The 12745-nt window shown below is 41.8% G+C and overlaps 1 protein-coding gene across 1 annotated transcript in view; it reads left to right on the top strand.

The window, feature by feature from the left end:
* Positions 1 to 1318: 1318 nt before the first annotated feature.
* ACOT12 (acyl-CoA thioesterase 12) overlaps positions 1319 to 12745 on the top strand; it is a gene marked incomplete at both ends in the record, with an annotated part of 32104 nt that continues 20677 nt past the window's right edge. The window contains 5 exons of the mRNA XM_084304692.1: positions 1319 to 1448; positions 4009 to 4078; positions 8320 to 8380; positions 9400 to 9501; positions 11893 to 12025. Of these exons, the coding sequence (XP_084160818.1) occupies positions 1319 to 1448; positions 4009 to 4078; positions 8320 to 8380; positions 9400 to 9501; positions 11893 to 12025 (496 nt within the window). The remainder of the gene's footprint in view (positions 1449 to 4008; positions 4079 to 8319; positions 8381 to 9399; positions 9502 to 11892; positions 12026 to 12745) is intronic.

The following is a 12745-nucleotide window of genomic DNA, read 5'->3' as shown; positions in this document are numbered from 1 at the left end:
TGGCCTTTCAGATGTTTTATGAGGACAAATACACAAGACTGCAAAACACTCAATTACTCCAATGGAGACCATGTAAGAAGCTAAAGGAATACAAGGGGTTGCAGACAAAGGAGATGCTGAAGGAGATGCAAAGATGATGGATTATGAGAGACACCTGACTCAGTTATTTCAGCAGACAGAGTCAGAGGAGCAAGACAAGAGGCAGAAAAAACAGGCAGCTTATGGAAGTAGAGGCTAGTTTGGGAAAATTACATTTTAGGCTGTGAGGTCTTTCACCTCACTCTCCATGTCTGCCAAGTGTTCAAACCCATGGTAGCCATGTGGAGACCTCATTTGGATCCTGGGTGGCCATTCCTGTTCTTGAAGGGCAGCTCCCATCTCCTTACGTTGTGTGACACACTTTATAAATCAGGAGGTACGTTTAGTTCTGGTGTGAGAAGTACCAAACACCAGCTTCCCTCATCCCAAAAGAAATGAGAGAAGTTAGCTTTCCTGTTTCTCTGAAAGGAGAGGTTTGATGACCCCTCACCCAAGCACGTACTCCTCCACATGCTTCAGAAAATTTTAGATGTGCGCAGCTTTAGGTTTCTCTTTTACCTGTCTGTTATAGCAACAGCCTTGTAGCTCCTGATCTCACAGCAGGTGACAGATAAATATTTTGGGCCAATTGCCTGATCAGAGCTACATGTTAAACAGGTGTGAAAGCTACACGGAAGGGAACAAGAGTGTGAGGGCAGGAACAGACCACGTGGGAAGAAAATCCCTACAGTACTGAGAAACTCTGATCTTGGCGTGGCAGGTTGGTTAACACTCAAATTTTCCCTGCTCTTACAGGTTAAAGCTGGATCTTTAACAATGTTTAGACGAACATTCACGGCACAAAAAAAAAAGTATTCCAGTCTGTTTTTAATAAACATGGGAAGCCCGTGGTTGGGAACAGCGGGTAGCGAGCCACTGCTAGATGACAGAGAGGCTGATCAAACATCCAGGGATAAAAAATAAATAAATATATAAGCTCCCCATCAAATCTGAGGCGTCGTGTGTCCCCCTCAGCGCCCAGGTCAGGCCGGCAGCCCCCGGCACCCCCCGGCTGCCACCTCCATGGCGGAGCCACCTTCCCGCCCCACCGCAGCCCGGCGGCGGCCAGAGGGGGGCGATTCCAGCCCGGCCACGGCCATGGTGGGGCGGGACCGTCCCGGCAGGGAGCGGGGAGGGCGGCACAGCCCTGCCCGGCTCGTCCCGTCCCATCCCGGTGCCCGGGACAGCCTCAGCCACCGCCGCCGCTGCTGCTGCTGCTGCCCGCTTTGCCCGCGGCGCCATGGAGCGGTGCGTGGCGGGCGGCGATGTCGGCATGTGCCAGGCCATCTTCCCGGCTCACGCCAACCACCGCGGGGAGCTGAGCGCCGGGCAGCTCCTCAAGTGGATGGACGCCACCGCCTGCCTGGCAGGTAGAGGGGCGGCGGCGCCCCGGGGGACGGCGACCACCACGGCACCGCCTCAGGGAGCCGGGGGTTGAGGCGCCCCCGCCGCCATTTGCTGCCCCGGAGCCCCCCCGGCCCCTCGGGCTGCCCATGTGGGCGCTGCCTCGCCCCGAAAGCGGCGGCTCCCTCCTGGCTTTTGCCGGTGGCAGGAGGGGAATGGGGTGGTTTTGTGCCCCCGAGGGTCGTGGGGGGGGGATTGGGGTGAGGAGCGGGGTACTGAGGGGGTGTGGGGTGAGAGGGAGCAGCCAGAGCTAGCAGGGAGATGGATGGACCGGGGATGAAGCGATGAGAGGTGCTCGAGGAGAGCAAAAAAAAAAAAAAAAAGCCCTAATTTAAACATATTCGGAGAAAAACAACACAAGAAACACCGGTTTAAAAAACAACTTTTAACACCCCTCAGCTAACTTCTAGAAGCGAGCAAACGCCAGGCGCTGCCGCCGGCCAGTGAGCTCCCGGTGCATGGCGTGGGCTTGCGGGGCGCAGGAAGGCTGGTAGGGGATTGCGGCTGGTTTTTGGGGAGCTGCTGCCCAGATGAGTGTTTTTAGGCACGCAGTGTGGTGTGCTGGCTGTCTAGGCGTGTGTCATGCTTGGTGGCTTGTGGCTGTACATCACCCACAAAATTGTGGGATGCTGGAGGACCTGTCCCATGCGGCAACCACCTGGCAGGGTTCAGCTTCCCAGGGTGACCGCGTGTTTGTTAGGGGTTTATGGTGGCACTAGGGAACGGCTTGGCTCCAGCTCTTTGGTGACTTCTCTCTTAAAAGCACTCTTCATGGAGAGGCTGCTCACTGGTGGTATAAAGCCTGTAACTCGGGTCCCTGCCCTGATGCAGCAGAGCCCCAGCTGCTGCGATGGTCGGCACCTGCTCCCTGGACTTCTGCAAATCTGTGATCCCCATCCGCTGCAAACCTGACAAGGGAGCTTGCTTTCAGTCCACCTTTAGTGATTGTTTTTGCTTGATTTGACTTGTGCCACGCAGCTAGTCCCATTGCACACACAAGTTTTTTAATGCTTTCCCTAGCTTGGGACTTGTGTCACAGCAAACGCAGCATGCCAGGCAGGGATTTCTTTGGCTTTTGCACCTTTCCCCTGTGGTAGTGCCAGCTGCTGCAGTTGCAGGTGCCTGGATTTTGTACCTCCTTTGTTACATGACCTGCAGCTTCAGGCTTGATCCACCTGTCTCTTTGCTCCACTTTGAGGCTGTTTATGATCTATCACAGTCTTACTCATCATCTTGCATTAGGCTGTGGCAACTCTAGCCTCTTAGTCTTTAGTGACCTCTTCCCTTCAGCACAGTTTGTTGTGTTTCTGATAAGTGCCTTAACATGTTTTACCCTCATATTTTAAAAAGGAATTCCTCAGGTAATGATACAATTTATGCACCACCCTCTCTCCAGTTCCTCCAAGCCTTTTCCACCAATGGTCACAAAAATATTGCTGGGCTCCATGGGAGTGAGAACTTCTCTCTGTTGGGCAGACTACTGTTGTCCACGTTTCCTAGGACTCTTTTTTTTTTTTTGTCTACATCACGCAGGAAACTCTGGAGCTGGGGTTCCCTGTGTTTACATGGACTCATAGAATCACAGAATCGTAGAATATTCCGAGTTGGAAGGGACCCATAAGGGTCATTGAGACCAACTCATGGCACCATGAAGGTCTACCCAAAAATTCAAGCCGTATGACTGGGCGCGCAGTCCAAATGCTTCTTAAACTCCTATAGACACTGCTGTGACTATGTCCCTGGGGAGCCTGCTCCATAGACCCTAGAGGATGAGGAATTTAGCCTGTGATATGAAACTCTAGGCACTATGGTTAAATAAATAGTAAATCACAATAACTTAATATAAAAAGATGACTGTTGGACTCCCAAATATTATCAGCAGAGATACTTACCTTTTCAAGATTATGTTTTCTAATTAATACAAATTGGATGTATTATTTTTTGTAATCTATGAGATGAAGAACACTACACATTTCGAAAACAATATTTTCAAATTGTTACAAAAAGTAAATACTCTTTTCCAATGTTTAAATCTTGATTGCATTTTTTATAATCCTGCAGTTTTAATATAATACTGGGGGGCATGTACTTACCTGCTTTCCACTGCTGTGACCATATTGTCAAGCCAGTAGGTCTTTCTCCTGTGTCTGAGAATTCTCAAGTGACATAACCTTCTAGACAGGTTTAACATAGCTGACATCCACAGCATTCTCGTTTTGAGGTTGGTTGCTGGGATTTCTGTATACCTGTTAATACTCTTTTCCCCTGGAAAATGCTTGATAGCTCTCATTCAGAATGCTCAGTTTTAGAGGAGGACCTTAAATAGTTAGAGCTTCTCAAACTCAGGAGAATCATTATAATCATCTAGTCTCATTTCTTGGTATTACCTTTATATCATGGTAAGTATTAATCTTATTTCAGCTGCCTTTTTTTCTAAAGGCTCCACTTCAGACTTGCAAATATATAGGTGAATGGCTTGCTGCAAGTGCAGTGCAGTAATTGTCTGTCCTTGTGTGTCTCTTGAAGCTGAGAAACACGCTGGTGTGTCTTGTGTGACAGCGTCTATGGATGACATACAGTTTGAAGAGGCTGCCAGGTACAAAACCACCTAACAATGATTAAATGTTTTCATTTTAGAGATTCTTATTTGGCAGAGATAAACTGAGGCATCATAAAATACTGCGAACTCCCCAGAGCCATGGGGTTAAGTCTTGAAATTGCTCTTTCCTGTCAGCGATAGCCTGACCCACTTAGAAAACAGAGATAAATTTCACAGATCTAAAATAAACTGTAGTTACTTTGACCTGGCAACGTAGATGCCAGGTGAGAAACCAATGTCCCAGTGATCTTTGGCTCTAGTTGAAGTGAATGCCACAGGCCATTACTTATCTCTGCTAAATAAGGAGTACATTTATAAAACTCATAAAGGTTGCTGTACGATTTTTGTTGTAGGTGCTGTTTCAGTTTATTTCTTACTGACTCTTTCTTACAGCTCTTTTAAAAGAATATCTTCACGTAACAAAACAGAAATGTTTTACATTTGTGATTATTCAGTATTTAGCAAGTGTACAAGGTAACACAAGGTTTAAAAGGCAAAAGTTTTGTTTTAACCATTCTCCATGATGATCCCTTACAAAAGTAAGGGATAAAAGACACTGTAGGAAGAAATGACACTTTTTTTTTTTTCCGAACCATTTATTGCGAAAAACGTGAAGTCATTGCTTTGTACTTAATGCTGTATTTAAGAGTATATGTAAAAGCCATGGTCTGCTTAAATTTAAGTAAATAAGCAAAACTGTGTGTGGAAGTTCATCATATTACTGAACCTGAGCTGCTGAAGCAGCAGGACACAAATGAAAGAAGCAAGATATCCTACAAACTTCTTGTGTGTTTTTGCATCTTGCACACTAGAAATTAGTGCATAAATGATGTCACGGGTGAGGTGGACCTGGTACAGACCAATGTGCGATGATCATAACTGTAAGCCAAGCAATGTTGGTTGTCAGATGTGCAGCTGATGTAAAATAAATCACTCGCACTTTTGGTCAGTGAGTTGTTAGACCAGTGGCTACTAAGAGGAGAACTAGAACCAGCAGCAAAGCAAGTGACTATGGTCATGCTAAGACTAGAAATCACAAGAAGTTCTTGGCCTGTTCTGCCAAATGAGTTTTAAAATGTTTGTCTTGCCTGTAATTGTTCTGTGGTTTTAATTTTTTCCTTAGGAAATAATCTTCTCTGCAAAAACAGGGATCACAGATGAACAGATCGCAGAGCTACAAATCTGTAGATCACAGATCTACAAATGAAGTCAGAATAATGTTTTTCTTTCAGGCATAGTATTTCAGACTTCATTAGCCTCAGAGCATTTTTCTCTCTTGTTTCTGAGAGCAGACCTGAGCTTCTGAAGTAGAATAAAAATACTGTCTTTTCAAACTCGTTTCTAAATATGTTTCTAGCTCTGCTTCTACTTGTAGGGCCAATGTTCCGTTATTTATAAGAATTTAAGGTACAAGTCTAGTAACTGTGAAATGGTTTCAGTAATTATTCTTCAGCCTCAGTCATCCCTAACATCCTGTTCATAGTTCACTGTGTCATTTCCTAAATTCTGCCAGATTATACAAATGTCTGGCATTAGTAAGAGCTCTTCTTATTAGATATAAAAAAATGTTTTGTAAGTTACCTGCTGTAAGGCTTCATTTACCTAACTCAGATTAGGTATGCTCTGTAAGGATTAACTCTTCCATGTTTACTTCTCTTCAGTTGACATGGAAATACATTTTTTTCATAATATATCCCTATATTGCAACACTCAGTTTTATGCCATGATAAGAAATAAGTTCCTCTTCCTCATCTTTTAATATGCAGCAGATCAGGAGTAGTAAGAACTTCTAACTTTAAATTACATTTAAATTTTGTTAATGCTCCGTATGTTAACCATTCTGATGTATTTCAGAATCCTTCTGCCAGTTACAAGCGAAAGTGTGATGTTCTGTGACTCCTGCCCTTAAGTATCTATTTAAATGCCCAAGCTGATCAGCTGTCTTGGCTTAAATAAATCTGTTTGTCCAAAGACAGAATACGTGATACCACGTAAAACATTTCATTTTGAAACTGCTCTGGATAATATATGAAAAGACATTTCCCTATCAAGCTGTCTTACAATCTCAGTTCTGACATCTTTATTTTCTGTTATGGCCACGGACCCTAGAGGACTACGCTTTCCTGCAATGAAATGTGAATTCAGCTACGTAGACTGGAACACTGAAGGAGATGTAAGTCAGTCAGGGCGTTCAATGTCTCTTAAAATCCAAACCCACCTTATTGCAGGACTGGCTCCTCAGGTTGAGTGAGATCACATCCAGCTTTGTTCTGCTGTTCCCTCAAACTCCGCAGTTCCCTGAAACATTAACAGATGCAACCTTACCTCTCTCAACCCCTTTTATGCAATGTTCTCACAAAGAGGAAGAGAGGTCGCCAGGGACCTACTGCTGGCAAAGGTCAAATAAACAGTCTTTGTGTGGAAGAATGGGGTAGAGACTGCTGCATTCCCTGCTGTGCATGGATCCTCACGGACAACCTGCCATCGTGATGTCCTTCACAGGGACCGTGACATCTTCTGCAAGCATCCACAGACTCTGAACTCTCCCTCTTTAGAGGAAAGCCTCATGCTCACTGTTAGTGTGTGGCATAAGCTTACCTTTTTTTCACCTTGCACTTCTCATTACTTCTGTTGCTGTGTTACTGTAATCCTCTTGAGAGTTTTGTGGCAGATACAGAATCTTCAGAGGTTTTTCAGGATACTTGAATGAGTTCTCTTTCTAAGCTTTCTAAAGGCTTTTTGCAAGACTATATCTATAACTTCTTTGCCAAGCCTGAACACAAATACTATGCTATTGTTCAGAATACCCTCTCATTTTTAAAGGCATTGGTGGTTCCCTCTTCTGTGCAGTTTGGAACTATTATGTTAATGTTTGCATGTTTGCAGTGAGCAACAGAAAAACTGAGTATCTTCAAAAGGTGTATATCTGCAGAAGGACCAAAATCATTCCTCGAGCCACTTTTTTCCCCATGTAAAGGTTTCCACTTGCATTCTTGAATGTGAATAAGAAAGAAAAAAAAAATCTTTGCAATTCATTCTTCTTGTCTGGTATTGCAAAGGAACAGTTTTCCTACTTTCCATTATATTGCTTGATAACTTGTTTGAAAATCTGGCAGTGAGAGAAGCAGTTTAACAAAAGCCTTACCTTTGTACATCAAAAAAAAAAAATCGACTATCCATTAAATTAGGAAGAAATTAAAAAGATTTTTTTTTTCGTAATAAACTGGGGTCATGCTGTGCCCAGTGCTTAGCTGTAGATGTCTGTTTCTTAGGTGATCAGGTAGCCCAAGTTATATTTGATAGTCATGGACGTAGCTTGCTGTGCTTTGCCTGCTTTGGGACTGATCCTTTGCAGTTTTAGGTTGTCCTAATTTCCCTGAAGTCAGCAGCCTCATGCCCAGTTATTTTGGCTGCCGTTCTCACTTACCCTGTCTTTGCCTCATGTCCTTTTGCTGTTCTGCTCAATAAGACAACTCTGGAGGAAACTGCCTTCTTTTCACTATTTTAGCATTGCCTGATAAAAAAATACACTTATCAGTATGTAAGAAGCATTATTTTAGAAATTCTATAAGGAAAGTATTTTCACAGTCAGTTAATTTTATGTATATAAGTAAATATAAGTAAATAAATATGTAAATACATATAAATACAATACATGTGTTATTTATACATAAGTATAATATTCTGTTTAGGTATTCATGTAAGTAAATGGGAAAGAGTAGTAGCTGCTCAGACAGAAGGGGCATGTTACATCCCTGCTCTTGGCCAGAATGTGGGAAGTAAACTCTTTTCCCATCCTACAGAAACTTCAAAGAGCACTAGGGGATAGAGCACAAACTGGGGGTATTCCTTAGTGTGTATCTATCTGTATATTAGGGGATGCACGTGATGTGCATTTGAGCAAAAGCAGAATCTAGGCCAAAATTTCTTGGAAGACTAGGATCCTGGAGCATACCTGATGTCATAGGGATAGCAAGGAAAAGGAATGCCTAGAATTAAGCTTACATAGTTTTCTGAGAGACTAAAATCATTATTAAGCATGAGTGTAATCTGACTGTGGTAAACCTTTTTCAGTGCATTTTCAGTACACTGTGGAAGATACAGACTGATCACAGCTTAATGAGAGTTTCTTCCAGAGATTTTTTTCTCTGCTATTATGAATACCTAGAGAGGGACGTCCAAACACTTATTAAGCTGCATGATTACGTACCATAAGAAGATTTTACTCTTCTTAACAGGGTTGGACAAGTTATTACCATCAAAGCAAAAGTGAACAGAGCATTCAACACCAGCATGGAGGTAAGAGATCATCACTGTTATTTCTAATGATGCTTAATGAACAGGGGGAGAGAGACGGGAGGAGAAGAGAAATGAAACAAGGATCCAGTCTTACTAGTTCCAGAAGGATGTAGTGCAGAAATCTAAACAACAGCGCTGCCTAATGAAAATCTGGTTTCATAATGACTATTTTAATTGCATATTGCCTGTTAAATAATCTGTGTCAAAATAGCAACTGGACCCTGAAGACTTAAAATACTTGGCAGGTATACTGGACAGGTTGGCGTAGTTGGTGTTTGTCCAGTCCAAAGCCGTTAACCTCTAAGTAATCTCCAGATCAGAGCCAGGCTCTACTGAATAGGTGGACTTCTAAGTATTTTTGAAACTTTTGATATAAAAAAAAAACAACTTCTCTCAGCTAGCTGTGCACGTTATTACTCTTCATATTGTAATAATGTATTGTCCAATTACCTGAAATAAGAATGGAACAATATGAGTATGTTAATTAGTATTAATGGAAAAGGTGCATATCCTAGAGAACGTATTCCAGAAGGCTCTAAAGCTCACAAAAATCAAAAGATTTGATGCACATCAGAGGGTCAAATGAAGTGCTTCCCCTTCAAGTGTTTCATTGTATTCTGTGTCTTTATAAAGACTTCACTGTTCATACAGATCTTAGATTCAGAGGTAGACTCCCAATGGCACACAAATAAATGGAAATGGATACCCATAAAACTAAATCTGAATGTCTTTCCTGATTTTTATTTTACCCTTACAGATGGTTTGAAACATCTATATGCAGCTGTGCTAAAGGGCTTTTCAGAGGCCAGAGAATATTGTGATGTTCTTGTGTGTTCAGAGCTCTATCAGTGATAGCAGATCAGGCTTTTTACCTTTTTTTAGGCTTTTTACCTTTTACCTTAGGTTTCAGAAACAGGACATGATTAATTTGATAAACAGTGCTCTGCTTTATCTGAACTCAGTGGATGATGATGTAATTACTTTTTTGTCCCCTTCTCCCGCTACCTTCTTCCTTGTAGGTTGGCATCAAGGTTACAGTACAGGACATTTTGACAAATGTTGAAAAAATCGTGAGTGTGGCATATGCAACATATGTAGCCAAACCAGTCGGTGCTAAAAAGGTATTCTTTCTATTTTGTTCTATGCTTGACGTTACTGGGACTATATTTCTGCGAAATAGCCCTCCTCTGATTGTGAAACACAGGAAAATGATGATACCTGTTCATTCTGATCAATGACAGAAAAATAGCATGAACTCCAGAAAACAGGGAGATCTTTTTTTCCACAACTGATATGATTTTTTTAGGCTTTTTTATTGTTTCCACTTTCTCCTGCACATTTACTAGTAGTAGAACTGGTGCTGTTATGGGGACTGCAATATTGCCACAGGCAAGCATTGGAAAATAAATTCCTATGAGTTTGCACCACCTCTCTCCTTTTCAGAAGCAGATCTATAAACATACTAGGGTTTGGGGGAGGGTGGGGTCCTTTTTTTTTTCATTCTTCCCACTCCCTTTTGAGGAGGTGGTCCAGAGTCATCACTACTCAGGTAGAAAACATTTTTAAGCTAGCTTCCAACCTAAATTAATTCTTCAGCATTAATGTTAAATGGTTTGCATGCCACTGTGTTCTCTTCTCCCCAGTGTTGGGATCCTTGGAGGTGTTTAGAAACCAGTCACAGTGCTGTTTGGCTTTCACAGTGCAGGCACAGTTTTTCTAAAGTGTTTGTGTGGGAAAGGCCATATATTCCTCAGATATTCTTAATGAACTCCCTTTGTGTACAGTCTACTTTCTAACACAAGTTACTAGTATCACAATCATAGACTTTCCAGTTTCTTTTAACATATTATAAAAGTGCATCTGCCTCACTAATATCCACTGCTGATTGGCAGACAGTTGTCATCACGTGAGCAATTTGATACATCCAGTCATTTCTTTCCTTTTCTGCAATGATATAGTGCAGTTTGCTGAAGAAACAAATTAGTTCAGTTTTACCAAAACTAAAGCTTAGCTTGTCTCTGAAAGGTTAATGGCTAAGGTTAGCTTGAGAGCACTAAAATATAAAGTAAGGATTGATTATTATTAATTTGATATCACATCTGTGGCACCTTATGCCCAAATTTCCAGGGAGATTATTTACAGATTAAATTTGTGATGATTAACTAAGCTTAAGACAGGACTGCCCGGAGGGAGTTTAAGATTTCAGTTCTAATTTCATTGGAAATTAGAGTATTGGAGAAGTTAACATTTTTTCAAACCTGCTTTTTGAACAATTGTTGCTAAAGCTGTGCAGAGAGCAACAGTATACATTCACCATCTTAATCTTCTAGCTCAGCCATTTGGAAAAAGCTGGGAAGTTCTTGAGTAGGGTCAGAGACAAGGCAAGTAAACTGGAAGAGTGTTCAGTGAAGACTCGAAGACTGAGAAATAGTAGCAGCAGGCTGTAAAATGTTGGTTTTGTCTGCGTTACATTGCTTGTGCATTATTTTAAGGTTTCTGAAATTAGATCGTGTAAGTAAATGACACAAGTGTCTGTTTAGTAGCACCTCTCAGTATTTATCTAAATGTAAGACTTTTCAGAAGCCAGTATGGGACTGGATTCATTTTTTTCCCTGCGCTGACATACATGGCAATTTGCATTTGAGCACAAGTAGCGTTTAGGGCATAAATCATTTACTAGTAAAGGAAATTCTTAACTCTGAGAGTGGTGAGGTACTGGAGCAGGTTGCCCAGGGAAGCTGTGGGTGCCCCATCCCTTGAGGTGCTCAAGGCCAGACTGGATGGGGCTTTGGGCAACCTGATCTAGTGGGAGGTGTCCCTGACTATGGCAGGGGGGTTGGAACCAGATGGTCTTTAAGATCCCTCCCAACCCAAACCATCCTATGGTTCTGTGCTTCTACGAAATGTATGTAGTCTGTAGCCACACCAAGTGCTATGTGTTCATGCATTTCTCCTCCACCTCAGAAAACCAGTAGTCCTTTTAAAACAGGTCTTCAGATAGCTGGGGATAGAGTAGGCCATGTGAGTATGAGTGAATTCTAAGAGTGCAGGCTATTTGAAGGAGACTTAGTGAAAGAGAGTGGGCTCTGGGGTACACTTCCATGCATTAAGAAAAAAAGTATTGCACCACTGCTCAGTGCAACTGTTTTTTTTTTCTAAAAAGAAAATTCTGCACTCAAATGTTCTTGTTTGAGTATAGATTTGTTGTTGTTGTTTTCTTTGTTGTTGCTGTTGTTTTTTAAATGAGGACTGTCTTAAACTGTAAGTGCTCTTCTGAATCTTTGTATTAAGAAGTTAAAAGCCTGTTGTGTGTGAGTTTTAACAAATGACTCTGAAAGGATAATGCAGAATCTCTTGAACTTTAACTCTGCGCATGTTTGTATTAATGACACTTGTCTTCTTGGAGAGTTGATAGCAAAAGATTATAGAAAATGCTGATGCCATTTTAAGTTCAAAGTGCATGGTATGATTGTGGAATTGAGAACTTTTTTTTTTTTTTTCCATTTTCATAGATTGAACTAGAACCTGTGCAGCTTCTGTCTACAGAAGACCATCTGGAGCACACCCTGGCTACTGAGAGAAGAAGAATCCGACTGGGCTATGAACAGGTCTTTCAGAACCTAATGCAGGAGAGTAATAAGGAAGGTGATTACTGTGGTCATTATAGAAGGTGGAACAAATAACATAAGGGAGGGAGAAAAAAAAACAGTCCAAACAGCTGAGTGTAGCTCCGTGAGGTGGTGGTGTCAGGTAGAAAAGGGTGTATCAGATTTTGTGAGTCTGCGTAGGACAGTTGTACTAACAGAGTACCATTTATTTGTATTTCACAAATTCTAAATCTAAAATGCAGGATTGAATGCTAAGCACACGTTAAACAGATGTAAAATGCAGATCTTGTTGCTTATACATCTAAGATTTAACAGTAAATGCAGATCTTTGCAATACAGTAATAAAGTTCTATAACATCACTTATAATGTAGACAGAAGGATGAAATTCATTTGGGATTATGGCTGTCTTTGCAAGAAACCTCAAAGGGCTATGTTCATGCTGTGAGAACGTTCCCAACAAGCAGGTGAAACTTCATTAGATGGTGGTTAAAACAAGTAAAGAAAAAAAAAAAATAAACTCCTCAGGACCAAATTAGAAAAGCTGGCCCAAGGCACTAGTTCATCTTAACTTCTGGTAGAAATCTCTGTTCTTAAAGACCACTGTTCTTCCAAGTTGCTGTGTTCCCCTGCAAAAGAAGTTATTAACAAACAGTTAAGAAATCTGCTGATACCTGGAAAATCTGAGCTGTAACTGTATCTGAACAGCAGTCATTATTATGTGTCTGTCTTCACTGAGGAAGGATGAAACCTCTTGTA

This window comes from Netta rufina (genome assembly GCF_964035555.1).
Source record: "Netta rufina genome assembly, chromosome: Z".
Lineage (NCBI taxonomy): Eukaryota > Metazoa > Chordata > Aves > Anseriformes > Anatidae > Netta > Netta rufina.
This window is presented reverse-complemented; position numbering and strand designations above follow the sequence as displayed.